This window comes from Mycteria americana, chromosome Z, assembly GCF_035582795.1.
Source record: "Mycteria americana isolate JAX WOST 10 ecotype Jacksonville Zoo and Gardens chromosome Z, USCA_MyAme_1.0, whole genome shotgun sequence".
Lineage (NCBI taxonomy): Eukaryota > Metazoa > Chordata > Aves > Ciconiiformes > Ciconiidae > Mycteria > Mycteria americana.
In genome coordinates, this window is record NC_134396.1 from 59,439,164 (window position 1) to 59,462,015 (window position 22,852).

Genomic DNA, 22,852 nt, shown 5'->3' on the forward strand with positions numbered 1-22,852 from the left:
AGAAAGATTTAAGACTGTAGGTACAATTTTGGATCATTCTCCTGTTACAGGGATGTGTTGATTATACTAAACTTAGTTAAATAGGTTCCCAATGACCAGTTATCTATTAAAGTCAGAAAGCTTACTGTAGATGTATAATGAGTCCTTAAGTTAAAACAATATACATGGGAGAGCATATTTGGGCTCTCACATAGGCAACTGCTTAGAGTCTGAGCTTACACGGAACCTTTTAGCACTTCAATTCTGCTGATTTGTGTGTTGTCTTACAATTAACATTCTGTATTTTTAAGGCAGTTTTCATTAAAATAACATTCTAATGCTATTTGTAGGTCAGGCAGCAGAATAGCAGAGCTTTCATATGCTATCACTTTGGAAGACTACGGGCTTGTGAAAATGCAAGAAGTTCTGGTGTCAGATTCTTCTCAAGTAAATTTTACATAAATCTTATCCTTTTTCCTTGAACACTTCTTTGAAAAGTTGGGTTTCCAGTTAAAAATCCACTGTCACTATATCAGTGTGTAGGTGCTGGTCAACAGCGGCATGTCCCTCACACTCAGCCTCGTTGTGCCCCAGAAAACCATCCAGAACCTCGAGAAACTCTTGAATACAAAGCAGCACTGGAGTTAGAAATGTGGAAGGAAATGCAAGAGGACATTTTTGAAAATCAGGTTTTTATTCTTTATGTTTATTTCCTAAACCGCATGACTGCCAGGGGAGCTTTAGCAGAGTTGGTGAGAGGAATATTAATGCATTTTTCTTAAACTTTGCCACTGTTTCAAATAAGAACTAAATTTTGGTCATATAGAATATTAAAACTTCAGATGTACACAAATATCTTCCATACTCTTAAGGAAGAAGGTTAATTCTTTTAAGTGACTGAAGTAGGTGCTAGGTAGTGAAATACAGAATACCCCCTTCACAATTTCTCCTTACTGTTTATGAAGTACAGTAGATATTCAAGATTCAAATTATTGGTGTTAAATATTAACATTGCATTTCTTTATTCTCAGTCAAAATCCATTGCTGTGTTTCTACTCTTGAAGTCATTCTAGGTGTTCTTAGTCCCATGCTTCTTTTTAAAAGATGCTGAGAATCTAGTGTCTATTTGTTAGGATATTTTTCTCAGACTTGGGCTTACTTTGCATTTGGTACTTAAGGGTAAGAAATATCTTTCACTATCAGAATCATACCTTGAGTTATATAAATCAGTGTACTAAACAGTTTTTAATTGTTTTGCTTCAAGGCTTAGTTCTGCTAGTATTCTCTCTTTTAAAATTGCACTTCCAACAACTTTGATTTGGTTCTCTGGTTTGGGGGTTTTGTTCCTATTTTGGCTTTTAAAAGCTTAAAAAGAAGGAAATGGCCCATATGCAAGCACTTGCAGAAGAATGGAAGAAAAGAGATATAGAGAGAGAAGCATTAGTGAAGAAAAAGGTAAGGAAACTCGTTCTTATACTTGCTGAAAGTCTCATCATAAATCTCATATCACTATAAAATTTGACAAGATATTTCGTAACTATAACATAGAATAAAGGGTCTGTGATTAGTCTTCACGCCTACTGGTATGCATGTATCTAGTCTACAACAGTGCAAAAAATTTAAAAATAACCCTTAGCATAGAATACTTGTTATAATCCCTTTAGGCTAGCTTGCTTTCTTTGGGGGCTTTTTAACTTTAATTGCCTTTCACTTGCATGGTTAAAAAGCACTTTTACAGCCCAACTGTGCATGGTAACCTGTTAGCCTTTATTGTATTAGAAAGAAAGGCTCTCCATAGTGATTTCATTATTAAGAGCTGGAGATTTGTTTTATATGTAAATTTCCAAACAAAAATTGTCAGTATTTTCTATCATAGCAAGAATAAATTCTTCACCTACCTAAAACATTATTTTTACTGCAACAAAAAAAAGCCTTTTTTTTTTTTCTTCTTCTTCTAGGTAACAGAATACACTGTTTTGGAGGAACAACTTCAGAACACCCTGAGAGATCTAGATAAGCGAGAACGACAGCTTTTTAGTGCTGAATCAGAGGTAAAAAGTATTTGGTCCTTTTAAACAATGCTATTGCATAGCTATTTCTATAAGGTTTGTTGAATTTTTCATATAGAGACAATCATGACGTGTATAAGAACTGAAATAGCCGCATTCATACTGATACATAGAGGAGCACTAATAGTTTAAGCCAAGTTTTGTTACAACTACACTTTTTCACTGAAATGGAAATTCAGTGAACTTTTAAATAGGTTGCTAGAATTGTAGAACTGTAAATTTTCTATTAATAGAATTAGAGTGTCAGTGGAGACATTTATATAACATCAGCATATCTCAATTTTAAGTTTAGTACTGTCAGGTGAACATTTTACATGTGTGTAAGACTGTCTTACTTCAAACAGTAATTGCTAGATTAACCATTGAAATAGGAGAAGGTGACAAAGAGAGCTGGGGAAAACTGCAATTGTCCAGGTTTTGTTATCCAGCAATTTGATAGAGTTCCTATTTTGTTTATTTTTTTATAGTGGTAGGGCCAAAGAAGATGCAGGAGAAACCAATAGCTACCACTGTTTCTAGATCTCACTGAATACCCCCAAGATGAGGAAATGGGGTGCGGCGAGTCCTCAGGGAAGCTAGTTATATGAAAAGAGAATGAAAGAAAATAAACTGCCTATTTTTGTACTTCAGAAAAAACTCACAATTATATAGGTAAACTGCTATGGTGATCTAGCATTCCAACAAACTCTCCATTTCCTCCTGTAGCTGTGATTAATCTTTTTATCATATTAATCCCTCCTGTGCTTGTGAACAAAGTTAAGAAAGGTCTCAACACAGGGACTGTTGAGCCTGTGTCCTGTACTGTACTCAGGCTCTCTATATACCTCAAGATGCAGTTTGTGCTGTAAATAATGTTTGACTTTACCTTTAACATCTATGCAAAAAATCTGGTGATTAGGTTTGGCCAAACGCATTTCAGTCTGAGTAAAAGTATTTCTTTTGAGTCTTACACATATTTGTCTCAAAACTTGCTCTAAATTTCATGAGATTCTGACCTAAGGGTTTAGAGATAATAAAAATCAGTGGATTCCAAAAGCATCTAGACAAGATGATGTAGGGTTCATTTAGCAATTGCACAGTTTGAGAAATGGGCCGTTTGGAGAAGTTTCTATTCAGCTAGCAGTTATCTGAGCCAGTAACATCTTTCTAAAAGTTCAAACATGTCAAGGACTGTTTTCCTGTTTAGCTCAATGAGAAATTCTCTCAATATGCTCAGTTTGAAGAGTGCAGTCTTACTGATCTAAAGGCATCTCGGCTGTAGCTGTGACTTCATGGTTTCTGCAGTGAAGGGGTATATTTAGCTTTTTAGTTTATAGTAGAAAGGTGGATATAAAATTTGCGTTTAGCAATCCCATGTAGAAAGTACAATAGAGATATAGATAGCTCCATTTTTACAAGTCAAGCAAGAGTATATTTGTAGCCCAAATATATAGTAATTTGCAGGTCATTAGTTAAACTGAAAGCCAATAAAAGAGTGTATAGCAAACATGTAGATAACAATGGCATTTCTATTGTTTAATTTCTAAAATGAATAACAGTTTTTTCTGTCAATAGTAGTAACAGTTGTAAGAGATTCTTAAAATAAAGATCTTGCACCTATGGTTTAATATAAATGTGTTTCACTTTTAAGCTTCAAAGAGTAAAGAAGGAGTTGCAGGCAGAGCATGAAAGAAATCTGCAGGAGCTACAGGACTCTGTGCGGCGAGCCAGAGAAGAATGTGCACACCAGGTTGAGCTAGAAAGGTCAAAAATCAAACAGCTGGAAGAAGACAAGCTTCGCTTACAGCAGCAGGTAAGTACACTTACATTTTCTGTGTCAACCATTTAGTTTAAGTAAGCATTTTTTAGAATAAGTATACTAAGTTGAGCAATGATTTTGAGGCAAGCGCATTCAGGGAACTTTGTAATAAACACTTTATCTCTGTTGTTTAGTGATCTACATGCTGAGATCTACCTCTGTCAGTCTTGCTCAGTAGTAGGGCCAGTTTGCAATGCAGTGGTTATAATTTTTTTTTTTTTCAACACTGAAAATCAAACTGCAATTACAAGAACCTGAACAGCAGTATACATTTCAGTAACTTAATAAATTGTTAGCAGTTAACTTCTACGTAGCTTGACTATGCAGTTCGTTGTATTCTTCCATTACAAAAGAGTGTTTCTAGTATCCTTATTGGGGGGGGGGGGGGGATTATTTTGATATTGTGATCTGCTATTCTCAAAGTAGTAGTTTAATTAAACCGAGAAAATTTAGACTACACTCTTGTCCTGTAAGCTAGCTTTTGCACTAAGGACAAGGCTAGCCTAGCGGTTTTTCTTGATTGTTAAAGCATACTGTAAAATTTTAAAAGTTAGTGCTAGCGTTTTTGAGCAGTTACAATATTAGAGACTCAATTTGTCAAGTAGATTAAATCTTAGTAATGCATCAGTGTTTTCCAAAGTACTTAGTTTATGTAGATCAGTTACTTGCTTTGGTGCTTTTCATTTCTGATACGTGATAGTGATAATCCCATAATAGCTTTGACTAATTGAAGAACTGTATCAGCTGAAGGCATATTTTTGTATTAGGAAGAGTTGTGCTGGGTTTTTTAGTTCAGTATTAAACACTGGTATTAACTACTTTTCACATCAGTGTACGTTAACCACAGTACAGTGAACTTCATAAATATAGCTAATACAAAAAATGCTGCTAATCTAGAAGGTGCTAATCTTGGCTATTCTACTGAACAATCATTGAATTGAGATGAGCAGTTTGAAACTGCAGAATGCAATCCACTTCAAAGTAGTTAAGTGGATCACTTCTGCATCATAAATGTGTTCTTGGCAGCTACCAATGCTGTATGAGTCCAGACAAGATAGCCAATAGTTCTTCGGGCTGAAGCAGCTAAATGCCACCACCTAGGAGTCATCTTCCAAATTCATTGACTCCCACTGACTTCTTTTAGCTAGGTTGCAATACCATCACAATCACTTTATTTTTCCTGTTCAAAACAGGCATACTGTATCAGACCAAAGATCCAGTTAGCTCAGCATTCTGTTGCAGCAATGGTTGGTTTTAGAGGGCAAGAAAATAAGAAATGGGATGAAGAGAAAATACAATTTTGGTATATCCAGCAATACCATCAAGAGTGATGTGTACCCTCAGCCAGAGGCAGCATTTCATATTTACTATCCATCAGTGAAAGTATTCTTCATGAGCTCATCCGATCCCTTTTAAAAAGTATTTCTATTTTTAGCATTGCAACATCCTGTGGCAGTGAGTTCTAAAACTTAATTATGTGTTATATATTTAAAAACTTCTTTTTGTTCATTTGAAGCACATTGCTTAATAATTATGAAGAATGCTTTAGTGCCTGTGCCACATACCATTCCTAATTGTTTAGGTGTCTGTCATGCTGTCTCTCATCCAAACGCAAGCCCTGCTATGTTTTGTCTTGCTTTGTATGAAGGCCATTCCTTCCAACTGATCATCCTGGCTGTCTTGCTCTGTGCTTTTCCTGCTACTTTGAACCTCTCTCAGGCTTCAATATGAGGTGGTTGTTACTACATATGCTGCATAAGATAAGCTTTTTTTGTTTTGCTTTGCTGGGCGTGGTCTGGGTGTTTGGTTTGGAATCTCACTGTAGGGTGGTTCCCTTTGTAATGTGCACAAGCAGAAAGTTCCTGTTGCCACTAGTTCTGATGGGCCTCTTTTTTTACCTTTTTGGGTGTGGGTTTTTTGTTTGTGCATTTTGGTTTTTTTAACAAGGAATGTTCTGGAGTAAATGATAATAGTTCTGAACCATATGCTTTGACTTATTCCTGGCCTTTTAAGGAGATTTGTCAATACACAATTTTCATATTTGAATTATAGAATTCTCTAAATATCTAACTTGTTTGGAGGTAAGCCCTACTATGCGTAAGAGAAGATCCTTGAAGCATCCACCTTGAAGAACATCACTCTTACTTCCTGAATAAGGAAGTTGTGCTTTATTTGTATGATTTATGCAGTTCCCTAACAGTCCGCAACCTGAGGTCTCATGAGCAATTCAATTTTTGAAAGTGTTTTCGAAACCAAACAAGAAATTGAACAGTGTTGTAGAAGTTCTAGGAAGAGTTGGCATTTTTCATAGCTAAAGAAATTAGTTACTGTCTCTGTCATCGGCATCATGCCTGTATGTCTGCTTTAAGAATAAATTGGTAAAAATGGAAAGGTGACAAACAATGGTATCTTTTGTCAAAGTTGGCTATATGTGAAAAGTAACTGCAGTGAACTATGTTTTTGTATGGCTCCTTAGGAAGCACGTTTGCTTTCTTACATCAATTCTGTAAAAATAATAGATGCAAAAAGCAAAATTTTGGAGGAAAAATAGGGGTGACCCAATTAGGAGATCCAAAGAATTAAAATATGTACTAATAGAAGAAGTTGTAGGCTTTGAAACAGAAAGGAATTCTCTGAAGGATTTTCACACAGTATTTGAAACTGTTGGATACAATTAATGGAAATACTTGCCTTAACTAGTTGGACATAAATACAAGCGCAGCATTTGGGATCATATTCTGTGATAGAATGCATCAGATCTGTCAGGTGTATTAAGGTATTTATAGTTGAATAATATTTCACAGAGGAAGAATGTAAGCTACTTTTAGAAAACATCTTATAAAAAGTTCTTAATACTTTTAATATGGTATAATGAAAAAAGCTGTTAAACATTTGACTTGCTTAGTTTCTTTGTAATTGTGTATTGGCATTGTTTTTCAAATTACCCATTTTCAGACAAAAAGCAAAGCTCTCTTTTTGTAATATCTTCATAAAACTGTGGAAGTACACAGTGAGGGCAGAGGTACATAGCGTTAAGTCATTAGTCACTGAAGTCTTTCTACTTCAGCCTTTCTTCTAAATCATTATTTGGCTGTACAAAGTATTACTTGTTTCCTCTTCCAGACATTCCTAAACAAGTTATGCTGGTGAAATTAAGTAAGTAATAAAACTTCATATAGTAGATAACACTGTTGGCGTTCTTTAAAAGATGTGTGTAAATCTAAATAGTTTTGTTTTCTGTGTTTCTACTGCAAGTTGTTTTAGAAATGTGAACAGCAATGTTTATAAATCTTGATCTTCTGTATATGAGGACAGACTTATTTTTTTTCCAGTACTGAGCAAAGATCCTCTTTAAAATTCTTCCTATTAAAACATTGCTGTATGCCATCATCAAGAAATCATTAATTATGAATGTGTAGCTTTCAGTGTCTGTTTTATATCAGATAATTGACAGCAAGATGTTTGTTCCAGGGACTAAGGAGTAACTTAAGTTCTGTAACCTAATTCTTTGTCTGTGAATGGGTTTTTCTGCTAACTTGCATTATATCTTGATATCTTTAATGTAGCTCTATGAAGCAGAAAATAAGCATAAAATTTTGGAGAAGGAGTTCCAGCAGTACAAAGAACAGCAAAGTAGCAAACCAGAAATCCAGCTACAATCAGAAATAAATCTTCTCACTTTAGAAAAGGTATCTTGGATTTTCCTAGTCTTTAAAAACTGTCACAATGGTCCATTCACTGATAAGGGAGATGCAGAATAATCTTGCATGATAAACTGGTTAATTTGTCAATTTTGTTTTACTTTTTCCAACAATTATTTCAGACTTTAAAAATTCAGACACAAAGGCGGCCAACAGTGGCCTTATTTCTATAGAGGAAGTGGTAGTGTTAGAAGCTAAGGCAGGAAAAAAACCTAACCTGTATATTTAAATTGCTGCCATCATGATTTATGCAGGGGACTGAGCATTCTATTTATAGAACTAAATAAAGATGAAGACTTTCTTGTGAGGATTAACTTAGACTTGTATTCTGTTATGTGCATTGTTTTTTTAATTAAGTATTTCTGAAAAGAGATTGTGTTACTTATCAGTGGAATGGAATCACTGTCATACATATGGTTTCTTAGAAACCATACGTGCCTTCAGTAGAGGATGTTTTGTGTAATTAAAACCACAGATATGGGCATTTTTTTGCTCAGAATTATTGTGATGTTTGAGTCAAATTGTTGACCCGATATGCTGAAAAAAATTGGACGAGGCTTCTTGGCACAAAATGCATTCTCAGTTACATGGCCAATCCATGTTACTGTATGCTTGAATAGCTTCTGATAATGCAAGCAAATGATTCAAAAATGTTTCCGTGTCTACAGACTTTTTAAACTTTTAGCTTAAATATTTTGTTAGATTTCCTATTTTTGTTAGATTTAAAAAAAAAAAAATCAGTGCTTTAAGATCTTCACAAATTTAATGGTAAATAATTTTTGTCTGATTAAAAGAAAATACCACTGTCTCAGAGTTGTTAATTAAAAATTCTTCATTTTTCAGGTTACTGTGTTCTGTGTGCTTCATAACTTTTCATTTGCCTTTTAATACTAAATTTTTTTTGCACAGAATGCAATTTTTTTTAGTGTGTAACATTTTCAAAAGATTTATTTAGATAGTAAGATCAAAGATTCACACTAGATACATAGATTTTTTAAGAATGGTTTGAACAGATGTCTATTTCAGAGAAGAGAATGTAGCACATATCTTCCATCATCTGCAGGAAAGAAGAAAATCTGCACACCTTTTAAAGGCAGGATTTATCCATCAGTGTTTCTGTTGAATTAGTGTTTATAATCTTACTTTGAAAAAAAAAAGGGGGGGGGGGGGATTGCTAATTTGAGAATCTTAAATTTAAAGGTTACCTCAGCAGATTTAGTGCTAAAAACTAATCTTTTCGGTTTTGTATAGACAGATATCTAATAAAAATAAGGCTATATTTTAAACAAGAAAATGTTCATGTGCCATAATATTTATGTTATATTATATAACAGCTTTAGATGATGTTGTATGTTACACTACATAAACACTTTTCTTAAACCAGACCCTTTGTATATATACATCTTTCAGTGATTGTTACTGCTGTTATTGCTTCAGCTGATATGATTTTAATTGCTTTTAGGTTGAACTTGAAAGAAAGTTGGAGTCAGCTACCAAGTCAAAGCTCCACTACAAACAACAATGGACAAGGGCTTTGAAAGAACTTGCAAGGTTAAAACAGGTATGCAGGTTTTCTTTTGGCATATGAGACAACCAAGTTAATGTAGTGTTGGAAGCTGCTTATGGTTACTGTTAACTGCTGGCAGTTTTCATTTTATTAGTGTTTGTCTTTGCAAAATTAAAGCTCTGAACTACACTTTTTACAAAAATGAGAACAGCAAAACTGATTTCAGTTTGACATTGAACTCAGGAAAGACCAGGGCTCAGGTCTACAAAGAAGGTTGGCATAGCTAAGAAGAGGCATGATTCAAAAAAGAAAAGTTTCATTAATCTTATTCCCAATAATGCTCAGCCAGTACTTCCAGAGAAAATACTCTGTTCCTGTCCCAACCATCTTGGTCAGTTACAGTCCTAACTGTTCTGTATTTTAATTGTAAAATGAATGAAGAGTAAAGATGAGAAACAAATCTTAGCTTTTAGAAACAGTGGATTAAGGTTTGCTGAATGCTGTCAAATGAAGTAAACTTGCAGAAAAGTTAAAATGGAAGTGAAACTTCTTTCTCCCACTTTTGGAAATCCTAATCTCATACTCATGTCATGCCTTTTTTTTTTTTTTTTTTTTACTTCTGTGTTTTAACAGAGCTCTTGTGTGTGTGTGTGTGTGTGTGTGTGTGTGTGTGTATATATAGTCATACACATATGACTTAAAAATACTCTGTCCAAACTTGCAGGAGTAGCAGCTTCATACTCACTGAATCCATACGCCTCTGTGTGCTTTGTCATCACCTTTCATGAATTACAGTAAACATTAGCTAAACTGTATACTTAAGAGTGGCAAGCACTTCCATTGGTCTTGACAAACAAATTAGTAAATCATTAATCCCTGTTACTGAACAAACCTTGACACACACATAAAGCTTCAGAATTCCAGTTTAGTAAAAAGGTTTGTATTACCTGGTTTTCACACCTACTCCCTGCTTGAGGAAAAGTGGTTTGTGTGTTTGGTTTGGTTTTTTTAAGGATTATAGTTCCTACTTCATTCCTACTGCTAGAGTATTCAGTCTTTGGAGAATGAGAAGCTAAGCCCACCCTCTCCTAATCGATAATTACCTTTTTTAATCTGTATTTCTCTTTCAAGAGAGTCGACGTGCTGTGTAATCACTATTAATAATTAAAAACTCATCTGTATTTGCTGTCTTCAAACTGGTCCTTTTTTGCCTAGTGATAAAAGGAGTCATGAATTCTCATCTCCAATTTCTGCAACATCTATGCTTGACAAGATGATAGAAGGAATAATATAAATCTTCTTTCTGATTAAGATCTCTTCAGCAGCCATGAAATGTCCAGGCTATTTTTTCTTACTGCCATATTTAAAAATTCCTGTAGAATAAAAGAGGAGATTCTTGCTTGCCAGATTAACACTAGTGTATATCACTATCAGGTTTTTATTATAAATTTCATCACCATAGATCTGACGATATGTATTTAGTAACATATGTAGATGGTTTCAGCTGACCCTCTTGCTGAAAGTCTGAACCATAAAATAAGCTGGCATGTACAGTGAATACGTAAAACTTTTCTACTACAGAACAAACCCTTTCAAAGAAGTTTCTTGTGGTTTTTATACTCCTGTGCTTCATCTTATGCTTAGTCTATTGATAAAGGATTTAAGTGACTTTAAAGAGCCAAATAAAAGTTGAAGCAGAGCTGATCAAAACCCATTTACTCTGTTTTAAATATAAATTTGGAAACTGTTGCTTCAGGAATTCTAGATTTGCTTTAGTTCAGATGATTTGTGCAATTGTGCATAGTTTGACCAATTTCTTGTTTAAATTGGATTAGTACCATGTTAATTTTGCATTGCCTCTGGTGAATAGCCACAGGGCTGTAATCTGTGCCAGTAATTTGTCACACCAAAGCTCTCTAGAGAACTATACAAAACATTTGTGTAGTGAGGATTAGACGCTGAAAGCCATATCTTAGATTGTTAATAAATGTTAATGACAAAACCCAGCTGGTAAGTCTTGGAAATGAGATCTAATGCTTTGTGCCCATTGCCAAAAAAATGTTTAAACAGAGATTTCCATTACTCAAAGGTGACCTAGTACAGTCAATTTGTGAATTAAAGAAGCATAATCTACAGGCTAAGCATTTAGTAAAATGCTCTTCTGATTTGCAACCATAAAAGTCAATGTTTCCTTAATTAAAAAGTTTCCTTTTACTTTGGAACGAGTTCTTAGCACACATCTGTGATGGTTTTATATTTTGCAGAATATGATATGCACTACATAACTTAGAAAAGTATGGGACTGTTAATAGAAAATGCTCTGAACTTCTCCATGTCTAGGATTTTGAATGCTAAACACAGTGCCAGTGGTAACAAAAAAAAGATCTATAGTACCTGAGGACACATATACATCGTGCTTACCTGTGCTTAACAAAATACAGAAATTAGCTGAATTTAAACACAGTTTGTAAAGCTGACTGAAAACAAACGTCACCCAGCTTACTTTTCTTCCCTCTTTGTTACTCAGTGTAACTTGTATTAATACTTCATTTATTATACCGCTGTTCAGCTTTAGGAATTTAAAAATGTGAACAAGTTAGCTATGTATCTATGCACCCAGGTAGACTTTATCATTTCCAGAGGTTTCAAAAACTGTCTTTCAGAGTTTGCTGACTGGGAGATCTCAATGCTACACAAATGAGACTTCCATAGTTTTTATGTATGTGAGCATTATTTCTAAGGGCAATCAAACCATTTACACAAAATTGCATACCTGCTTACAGAGATCTTAGATGCTAAATTCAGTGCCTGAGTGCAAGAAACAATGTATCAAAACAGAAATCAAAGCTGGCAGAAATGTCATTTTCAGCAGTTGATAATCTGTTATAATCTAGAAAACCAAAATCTCAAAATGTACATGCATACATTATTCAGTGTTCTGGGAGAAATATTTTTTGAGTCTTTTAATGTGTTTGTGCTCTACAGTGCTGTTAAAACCAGCACTGATGCATTTATTTAAAACAACATAGACTGTATTTGCTGGCTGACATTCACTTTATCTTGTCCAGTGTCTTGCTTATCCACTCAGTAATTAATTTGATTAATTTATAAGTAATTTAGCCAGGATGGGATGTAAATCTTTGTTTAAAAAAAAGCACACACACACAAAAAAAAAACCAGTTGGAGGTCCAAGTCTTGGTTAAAAACTGTGTCTTGAAACCATCCAGGCCCTCCTACTGACTTGTCAGCTCTGGGTTATTTTCAGAAAACTTTACTTGAGTTCCTTAGCTTCAATCGTAAGTTTTTCCCACAGACTTGCATGGTATGTGTGAGTGGGAGAGTGAATAGTGGCTGCTATTTAGCCATTGTTTAGTCTAGTGTATGTATGTTTACATCTCCCTTTTGGATTTATAGGCAGCTATGGCAAAATAAAGATTGTGCTTCCTTGATTGAAGAGCCTCTTAACTAGAGCACCTGGCGGCATACAGAGATTCTTTTATGATCTGATTATAATTGAAATTTTGAGGGTTTTTTATTACCAGTTAATTTTTATTTAATGCTGATATTCCTGTAGTACCATACGTTTCAAAACATGATTGAAGTTCCCACCACTGAAGCTCCTAAAACAGTGTTCCATGTCTCAAGCACTACTTTCGAGGTGCAAACTAATGAAGAAAAGTAGTAAAACGTGGAAGTAAATGGTCTGATAACTAGTATATGGCTTTGTTTGGATTGAATTCATTTTGTTTATGGGGAGGTAAGAGGAGGATGGCAAAATATCTAATTAATAAGAGAAAGGAATATTGGTGATAAGCTTTACTTAGGGGGAAAAGGAAAGAAAATGAGCAAAAGGAATAGCATGACTAGCAGTGCTGAGAAAGTACTGGAGGAGAAGGTACCTGGGCCACCTAAGAGTATATTGCAAAAACAATTTTCAGGGTAATTTGCACATGATACTCTTGGTTCATCTGTGGCTGCCTAGGTGGTGATGCAAGAGTAAAGTTTCCAAGTGTTCTGAGTTTCTAGTGGGTCTTATCTGCTATCCACGAAGCTGCCTTTACTCCAGCAGCTGATGATTCTGGAGTGTTCCCTTACCCAAAATTTTAAAATGTAAAATTCTAAAAGTTTTTGAAATTTAAAATTCTGATAGTTCTTACTGAGGCTTAAAACAGCCTCACTGGCTACAATAAGCAGTTGGCAATAAATCTGAAATGTTCCTTATTTCAGGATATATTATAGGAGCATGTTCTCGTTGGAAATGTGAAGTATGTCAGAAAGTCTTGACTGAGAATTTTAAGCGTGTGAGTATGTATGTATAAATTTGTGTGCACTGAGGTATACTTAAAAAATACTTTGTATTCAATTATAACTTAAAAACTAAGTATACATGAAATAAAATGAAGATGTTACAAGTGGGTTTAGAAATGCTGGACTTTGCTTTATTAGTACCATAAATGTGCAGAAGTGTTATATTATTTTTTCACTGTGGAAGAACTCACAGTAAAATCTGCTACATTTCAAGTACTACTATGCACTAGAGTTCAGTTCCTTCTCTGGTTTAAAAAAAAAAAGTGCTTGTTGCCCAATGCATTTTTAAACTGTGGTGGAAAAAGTGGATTTAATACCTGAATGTCTCTGATAAAGTGGCACCAGTTTCATTACTGTGATGAATAAGAAATCCTTCCTTCTCTTTCATTGTAACAAAAGGCAGTCTTTTTATGGTCCCTCAACATATCATAACAAAATTGTGTATAAATTAATTCAAAATCAGCATGCCTCACTTCTTAGCAAACAACTGTTGTAAATCCTTTGCGCTCTTCTTGTATTGATGGATTATTAGGAAATGGGTTTCTGTTGCTCTGCTCTGAATGGTATACATAGAGCAAGTTTGCTGTTATGCACCCTACAAATTGTTATGACAGACTTTTAAAGGAGTCAACAACTAATGTTGGGAAAGACATTTGAAAATCACAGAGTAGGAAGAGCATAACTTAAATTACACACAGGATCCATCATAGAATCTGCAAAATCTCTTCTGACTTTCATGTCTTTTTTCCAAATTGGACTGTCCAAATTGAACTTTTCCAAATCGGACTTTTTTCCAAACCGGACATTTCGTGCTAGGGAAATCTTGCCGCAGAAAATGCTGATTTTTTTTTTTTTAATATTATTGTACTTAAATGTCATTATTGAGGGTCATGGCATGGCACGCTACAGAAATTCTTGACTTTCACTGTTACAGGACTAAAATTAATCTCATCTTTAACCTCACCCCTCCCAAACAAGGAAATGCCAAATATTTGTCATGTTTACATCACAATTGTATTAGTAATCAAATTTCTAATCACGTGTATCTGAAAGGAAGTCCTACCCAATGTTAACTTGGAGACAAATGTAATGATAACAGTTTTTCTCCTCTATGGAGAAAAGGAGAACTTAGCACTCTCTGTATTCAAACTTACTTCCCTGCAAATCTAGGGATATTATCCTGAGCAACGAGCATGCTCACTAGTGACACTGACTTTTATATTCTTTTTTTCATAAACATTTTACCCAGAGAAAAACATCAAAAAGAACAGGAACTGAACAAAGGATTCTTCAGGAAAGCCTTGCTTTTCTTACATCTCTCCTTGGCTTTTGCATCATTCTCCCTTTTGTCCTTTTCTTAGTTTTATTAAACATCACTAAAGATGTTTCTTAATAAAAAAATTATGGTTCTGAAACAAACTAATTCAGTGAGGGCATAAAGGACCAAGGTATTAAATGAGATCCCTTCTGATCAATAGGAAAGCATTAGGAATATTCTGTCTTCTTCCTGGCTTGATTGAGCTTTGGACTTTGTTCTATTAACCTTCGGTATACGTACTTCTTCTAATGTATACTTTTTCTTTGAGTTTGTTTAAAATGCCTTTTTTGCTATCGGCTTGCCATTGTGCGCATGTTGCTGAACAGCAGAAACCTCTGGATCATTGACTTTCCTGCCTCAAATAGTAACATATCTACTTGTCATAAAACTTGCGCTCCCATGTGCTTCTTATGGCCAGCACACAGCTATGTGTTTCCTCTGAAGCTGCAACTGTAAGAACACTTTCAAAATCTTTCCTTATAGATCCGAGTAATACACTCCACAAGCTGAAGGACTGGATTAGAAGACTTCTATTCAGTGTAGTCATAGCTATTTGATTTGTGCGTATTGCATGCCTTACTATAATGTTTCAGTAGTAGCAAGGGATGTCATTTTCTGCTGGTGTGTTAAAGTCTTCCTGTGCTAGTAATAAGTGCTACTCTGTTTTGCATTAGTTTTTCAGTATTTGGTTTTCACATGATGTTTGCCCAAGATACCTTCCAAAAAAATTCTCTCATAGAATTACTGAGATACACACATTTGACAGACTTACATTAATACCCCAGCTTGCCATGACAGTAGTCCTAGTTTAAAATGGGACAATTAGAGCATGAATAAACTGAACTGCAGAGCAAGGAGATTTTTTTTTGCCAAAGTTAATCCTTTCCTCACCATCTGCAACAATGCATTGGACTGAAGCTAATCATATCTACAAATCAATGTAAGTAAAAAGGCTAGAAAAGGAGATAATGGCAGTTAGAAGTCCTCTCTTCCGTAAAAGATTTATGGTTTTGACATCATCTAAAAGGAAGATGTCAGCCTCATCCACCACAGTAATGAGGGTTTTTTTTTTCTACAGATGAAGCAGTTTGCTTGTAAACTGCATTGTTATATAATTCACTGTGTGGCCTCCAAGACTCTTACCACTGTTAGGTAATGTCAACAGGAAAACCAGGTTGTACTAGACTAATTCCAAAACCAGAACTTGGATATGCAGGCTGTACTGTATCTACTACAAGGATATGTAATGCAAGTTTCTGTAGACTTGTCGCCTAATCAGGAAAAGTAGCTAGTCACCAGACCGAATTACTGGATTCTTTACCTGTAGGGACAGACAAGTAGAAATTTCTAGACTTGTTCTACATGTACAGGGCAACAACTCCTCTCCTTAGGCTAAATAGAACTTCACAAAGGAGATTTAACGTACTTGAAATTTTAGGTCTCATGTTTGCCTTAAGGTATTAACCTCAACTTTTTTTTTTCTGAAACACAGCAATATTTTCACATGTTTCATTTTGAAAAGGATTTAACTGAGGAGATCTGAGAACACCAAGAATAGTGATGGTCTCAAAGAAGTAAATAACTAGCCTGTCCTCATGCTTCTAGATTTTGGGTAATTGAGATAATCACATTTGCTGTCCATTTATTTACTTGTACTGTAAGTTAAATTGTACTGTTTTTATACCAACCTATTTGAGCCTAGATCATGCTGAGCATTTTATCTTACTACCTGCATTTAGCAAAGCAAACAACTCAAGATAAATCCAGCTATCAAAACAGTTAAGATAATTCCATTCCTCCTCATAGCCTATTGTATACTTGAAATTTGGCTTTACTGTCTAGATGCGGTTGCCTATCTAGATATTTGGAAACCAGAGAATACCAATGTGATATTCGTTGGGACTTCATTTAAAAAAAAAAAAGCGCCACCCTCTGTCTCTTCCTTGTTAAATACTTCACAGTAATGCTTGCTCTGTAGCATTCTTTAAAATGCAAATATCTATCTTAATTCAGAACATTCTGTGATTAAGTAGATCCTAACATGTTTGGTGTATTAAGTGATTAATTTCCACTGTTTTGATAACTTGAATCATGTCTCTAGTTGGAATTTACCTAGTTTTGACTTTCAGCCAGTGCTTTTCATTGGGTGGGTGGAAAAAAACCAAACTGGCCAACTGATGTGACATAGCAGTCTAGCCCATACAGAGGCCAGAAGGAGATGCACAAGATCTAGAAACGAGGCTTGCATATCTTTTAATATCCTCCAGCTGCCCTGAGTCAGTTAGTTAAGTACATCATGAGCCAGTGGTTGCATTCAGGCTGTCGTGTTTAACGGACATCAGTGAATGTATTCTTAATTTATCTGTTTCCTTTTCAAACTAATTCATATTTTTGCCCCCATAATATCCTACTCTTTCACATCCACCCTTTCCCTACTGAATAATTTTGTATTGGCAGCAAACTGCTATTCCAGAATGATATATTTTTAAATGAGGAAGTCAGAGTAGATTCTTGTGGAGTCCACTGTTACTTTCTTGTTATTGTGGAAATGATCAATTTCTATCCTTTTTCTGGTTTTCTAAACCCTGAGTAATCTGAGAGGACTTACTCCATGACAGCTTAGTTTTGTGTTTGGTTGTAGGTCGTTTCTTTGGTGTGGTGTTTTGTTGTTTCTTGGGGGGTTTTTTAGGACTAGTTAGAAGTGTGACTTGTCTACAAAAGCTGGATTCATTATTCCGGGTGTACCCATACATCCTGTCAGTTTTGGGTTTTGTTATGGTTTCAGCTAATTTGGCCACTGTGGAAGTAAGTCCTGGTATTCCTAAGGTCTCTGTTTAAAGAAAGAAGAAAATAAAAAAAGGGGAAATAGTTATTCCTGTGGTGTCAACACCAATTGAAGTGACACATTACACCTCCAGTTAGTCTTGTGACTTTGTGTTTGAATTTCCCTAGTACTCTCAAACTCTTGGATAAATATCAGCTGGCTGTAGTGACTATATTTGCTATATGTATTTGTAGATTCCTGTTCTAAAATCTATTCTACTTCAGACTGAGACTGTTCTTCAAACCTGTCCCACATAAAAAAGGGTGCCTCTCACATGGGAATGTTCTTCTGCAAGGAACTCTTGTTGGGGGAGGAAAGACTATGGCCTTATCTTCCCCAAGTGCTTTTTTCATACTTCAGTCATGTATCAGCTGTAGACTCTTTGGTAGGATTCCTGCTTCTGGTTTTATTATTAGTATGTGTCCCTTTAGCAAGTTGTTCTTCAGGCTTTTTGGCCTGTCTCACTGCAGTTCTAACATTTAATTTACCTGGCCGATGTATTGGCTTTCGTATAAAAATAAAGTACTTTGGGGTTACATACATGCTATGATTTCTTGTCAAGTATTTCTGTATTGCATTGCCTGTTCACATTAACAGTTAGAGTCTTTGTTTATACCAATCCCTTGTGAAATTCAGATTTTCCTACCACTTATTGATCATCAGCAGGGAATGCTTAAGATGCTGGGAACTGAGATTGAGGAAACTGCCTGACTAGACTGTTCCAAATATTATTAAGTTGACTGTATAATGAATATGCTCACGCATCAAAAAAAATTATCTTTTTTACCCCTATAATAAATATAAAACTGATTGTATTAACAATCAAATATTTCAGATGAAAGCAATGTCAAAATTACAAAGGTAACCTTGCACTTCACAATATGTCTAGATCCAGGATGTTTGTGTAACCTCCTGCCTTATTTTTTAACTACAGGAAGAAATGCCATTTTACCTCAGGTCTTCTGTCTTATTCAGAGTGTAAGACTGACTGTATTGAGTTAGTGCACAAGGTCAAGTGGAAAATGACTGGGAGGAAAACAAGTGGAGAAAGGACCACACTTCTCATGAAGACACTTTAATGTCACAAAGTGGTAGTGGACGCAAACCCTAGCTTTGTTACGGTGTCTGTGTAGAGCTTAAAAAAGAAGTAGAAACAAGTAAACTTTTAGAATGGCTAGATTAATTGGATTAAATCCACAAAATAAGTTATCTACAGTTTCACCTAAAGCTAGACAAATGTAAAAGGAAACCTCACCAGAGTTTTGTTTTCAAGGCTTATTTTTTAACCAGGAATTGGAATTTCAAAAAGTAATTTTTGAAGCTTTGACACTAGGCACTATGGGGCTGATGATGGAAGTTCCCTGCAGCTATTTAGCATTTTTCTGGGTTTTATTTCTCAAAAAAAGTTAAAATACCGTGTAGCGAAGGAATAAATCTCAGTATCTTGAGCAGTTCCACAAGCATAAGTTTTTACATTTACCGGCTTAAGCCAGAGTTTATAAGAGGGTTTTAACATTTTTGCGATTTTGTTAATGGGAAGATGTCTGTGACTGGGTTTCAGCTGGTCCAGCCTAGATAGTTTTACTGCAATTGTAATAGTCACTGGTCTTACTACATTATAGATAATCAACAGCTAAGACATTCTGTTTAACTCCTGCATTTCTAATACTGCTGGAGAGTTAATTGTCATGACTTCATTGCTGAAGTTTTGCTTATGTCACTATAATTAGCACTTTTACGTGTAATCATGTAGTCAACTGAGTTATGTCTTCACCTCTTCCCACATTAGCGTGAACAAGAAAATGCAATGGCTCACCTTAAAAAGCAGCAACAAGAGTTGGAACACATGAGGTTGCGCTATTTGGCAGCAGAAGAAAAAGAGCTGGGGAAAACAGACCGACAAGAGCTGGAGGATATCAGAAATGAACTTAACAGGTATAAAAGCATTTGTAAGATTCCTCTTCTCCCCCCCTGCCCACCTTCCCCACCCCTTCTTGCCATCTGCCTCAAAACAGGGGAAGGTTCAGTTAAATCAAGATTATAATTGGCTGTCAGTCCACAGAAAGAACACAGTTTAGTGTCCCTTAGGTAAAGATTGCACATTTATAAAATGCAGTAGTATTGCAGTATAGGAAATCCATGTTTAAGGCCACTGTACCCTGTTTTTTTCTGTTATGGTCATAGTTGTACAGCACCAGGCTTTTTTGTATTTTAAACCTTCAGTTCTAAGGATAACTGCTGCATTAAGAAAAGAGGCATGTACATTCATATTTTGAATACATTAAAATTTTAAATCTGTTTGATGTTATCCTCCAGAAACTGTCTGCAATAGTTCTGTATGTTGAACCCTTTTGAGTGCTGTTTGCATTATCAAAATAGGAGCCTTGGTAGCAGGTATTATAGTTACATACGTATATATAAAAGGTATTGTTAGAATTTAAGTATTATATTAACATTTCTTTTACTTATAGTTGTTTTTTCATAGCGAGTGGATTTGTTACCTTTTATAGATTTCTTTATTTTACTAACTGCTTCAGTAGATAAATAACTTAAAAACTTAATATGAAAATAATCAGAGTGGTTTTTAATATGGCTCACCCTCTGATTCTTTCCATTTTATCAACATCAGGCTAAAGCTACAAGAAGAAGAGAGAAAGCAATTGCAGGATGTTCGAGATAATTCTTCTGGTAGAGTGGATAGTCTTCATTCTAGAAAATTAAATGAAAACATGGATGATTATCTGTCTCGTCTGATAGAAGAGAGGGATACCCTGTTGAGAACAGGAGTATATAATCATGAAGACCATATTGTAAGTGAACTTGATCGTCAAATCAGAGAAGCTATTGCAAAAAGGAACATCACTAAATAAAAGCATACAAAAAGTTGTTAAAAAGAGCCAAAATTTGAACAGAGCGAGTGATTTTTATAAACGTGTACTACTTACTCTGCAAAATATGTAAGGTCATGCTTAATTTTGCACCCTATTAGCTCCTTTTGAAGTCAATGTAAATATTTGGAACACGTGAAGTTAAGCACAGTTGTAAGTTTTATGGGAGCAATGGCTGTTTTTTAATGTTTTTTATACTCGTATGTATATATATATGTAAATATACATATCTTGTGTACTTTCTTCTGAAATGTTTTCTACCTCTTTTTGCATCACCCTGGCTAGGTTTATTTGTAATATTTTTAATACTCATTCTAAGATTCTTGGTCAATATTGTCATAATTTCTTTCCATTTTTAAAAAGATGTCTTAAGCTATGCTAGGGAAAGTGATATCAGCTGTTTTCCGTGACAGAACTCTTTAATTCTGAACTGAAGTGCAGCACCAACCAAATGTCACTTTTTTTTACTAAATCATAAGGTGATCAATTTTGGCTTCTCCAACTGTAGTTAAGATAACTAAGCTCTGTAGAAAATAAGACTACAAGGTTTTGAGGGGAGGAAAGACTCAAACCATATGAAACTGACACTCAATCAATTATTAAGTAACTAGCCTGACTGTACAGGATGAAAATCCCTTTATTGCTCTAGAGGTTTTGCACATAGGCCTGTAAGGGTGAACCCAGGAGGGTAAAGACCTAGTTCAGAAATAGGCATGCATTCTTACATCCACCCTTAATGAGGAAAGATACTTGAAGCACTAATTCAGTGAATTTACACACTTTAAATTCTGAACACATACATAAAACAAGAGCTTTTCTAAGTAAAGATGTTTTCCTTAATCAAGACCTAACCACTTTGCAGTTACCTAACATATATTTCAAAGCATGTTATCTAATTACCACTTAAATTGTATGTAAGGTTTTGTTTGATTGTGGAAGTATGAACAGGGTGCAGTCTCAAGGTGTTAAATGCCAGAAGAAAAATCCACAAGAAATGTTAACTTGTGCATAATCACAGTTGAAAAAGTTGTGGTTTCTAGCCTTCTTTCTATTTTAATAATTTTAAAATCATTTGTGTGGATCTAGCTAATAACATTAACTTACAACACTGTCCTTTCAATATGCATTTTTGGCTGTCCTGTAGGCACACATGTCATTCAGTACTTGAACGACAAGTACTGAAGACATCTTAGGGTTTGTTACTTTTAGAATGAACAAAGGTATCAATGCAAAAATTCCTTTTTTTACATAAAATCAGTGAACTTCCATGGACATGGCTCTCTACATGTGGCCTTCCTGTTTTGTATGGTATTAATTATATAATTTTTTTTTAAATATCTTATCTGGCTTTGCCTCTAGGTGCATTGTTTTTCCTCTTCCCTACCATGGGCCTATCTGCTCTTAAATAAACTATTAGTTTAGGCTCCTTAGAAAAGTTTTAAAGAAGCCATGTAAACGTAGAGATCATATTCTGTGAGGAATTATCACTTATCAATACTTATCAGACTTCGTAAGAAATGCTTTTGTAATACTCTGCACACTGTACTGTGTTTTTCAAATTAGTGTGCTTAAAGAGATCCTCTCCACTAGCAAAGCAAATAACACCTTCATAAATCCAATACAAATCCATGAAAAGTAATCTTACAATTTTGTTTTTTACACCGTGGCTTTGTCATATCACTGATGCATGATCGTATGCAATTATTGTAAATGAATCGGGAGCTTCTGTCTTGACAGGAAGACTTACGCAGTTTTTCTTCAAATGCTTGCTCACTTGCTAGAAGTGTAGTTTCTTCTTCAAACGCTGGAGGGTGCCTTAGACTTAAAGATCACAAAGGTTGTGTTGACTAAATTTTTGTAACCGGTGATTTTTTTGAACTGGTATCCTATGACTTTTCAGGTGTGTTACTTATTAAATAAAATTCAAATTTTAAGTAAGTATTAAGGAATTTGTGTTTACTCTTTGACTATGTATTTGAACAAAAATTTTTCGTTTACTATTTCTGGTAATATGATGGTCTTTAGTTGCTTGAATCCATAAAATTGACAAGTTCACTTTCAAAGTTAATTGCGCTTTTTAATTTCTAATTGAGTCTCTTCCATGGCTTGTTACGAAAATAGCAGTCATGTTGCTGTGGGGTTTAAAAAGAAACTACTCGGATGAGTTTTCTTTCTAGTAAATCAAAGTATTATGTAAAATAAAAGGTAGAACACTTATTTTTTTAAAACATTTATAAGCCTGATAAGTTATTTGGGTCCATTTTGTCATTTGAAAGATCACTACTTACAAGATGAGACGCATGAATTTTGTGATTATCAAAAGCTTATTTAGCATTTTTGTGTTGTTATATAGTTATTACCCTTTCTGTTCATTGTATTTAGAATGAGAAAATGAATTATACTTTAAGCTTAATGTTTCAATTTCATTTTTTTCCAGCACAATTTGGCTATGTGCTTCAG

General features: G+C 34.9%; 1 protein-coding gene across 5 annotated transcripts in view; it reads left to right on the top strand.

Annotated features, from left to right (window-relative positions):
• Positions 1-22,546, top strand: part of CEP120 (centrosomal protein 120) — a 41,803-nt gene extending 19,257 nt beyond the window's left edge. For 4 of the 5 annotated variants that reach the window (XM_075527134.1, XM_075527133.1, XM_075527136.1 and 1 more), the window contains 9 exons: positions 330-426; positions 516-668; positions 1,345-1,434; positions 1,938-2,030; positions 3,679-3,840; positions 7,413-7,535; positions 9,010-9,108; positions 19,294-19,439; positions 20,134-22,546. In XM_075527134.1, coding sequence (XP_075383249.1) covers positions 330-426; positions 516-668; positions 1,345-1,434; positions 1,938-2,030; positions 3,679-3,840; positions 7,413-7,535; positions 9,010-9,108; positions 19,294-19,439; positions 20,134-20,374 — 1,204 coding nt within the window. In that variant the 3' untranslated portion in view covers positions 20,375-22,546. Of the gene's footprint in view, positions 1-329; positions 427-515; positions 669-1,344; positions 1,435-1,937; positions 2,031-3,678; positions 3,841-7,412; positions 7,536-9,009; positions 9,109-13,281; positions 13,356-19,293; positions 19,440-20,133 lie in introns of those variants that run through there. The other variant, XR_012779007.1, reaches the window with a different exon arrangement.
• The last annotated feature ends 306 nt before the right edge of the window (positions 22,547-22,852 follow it).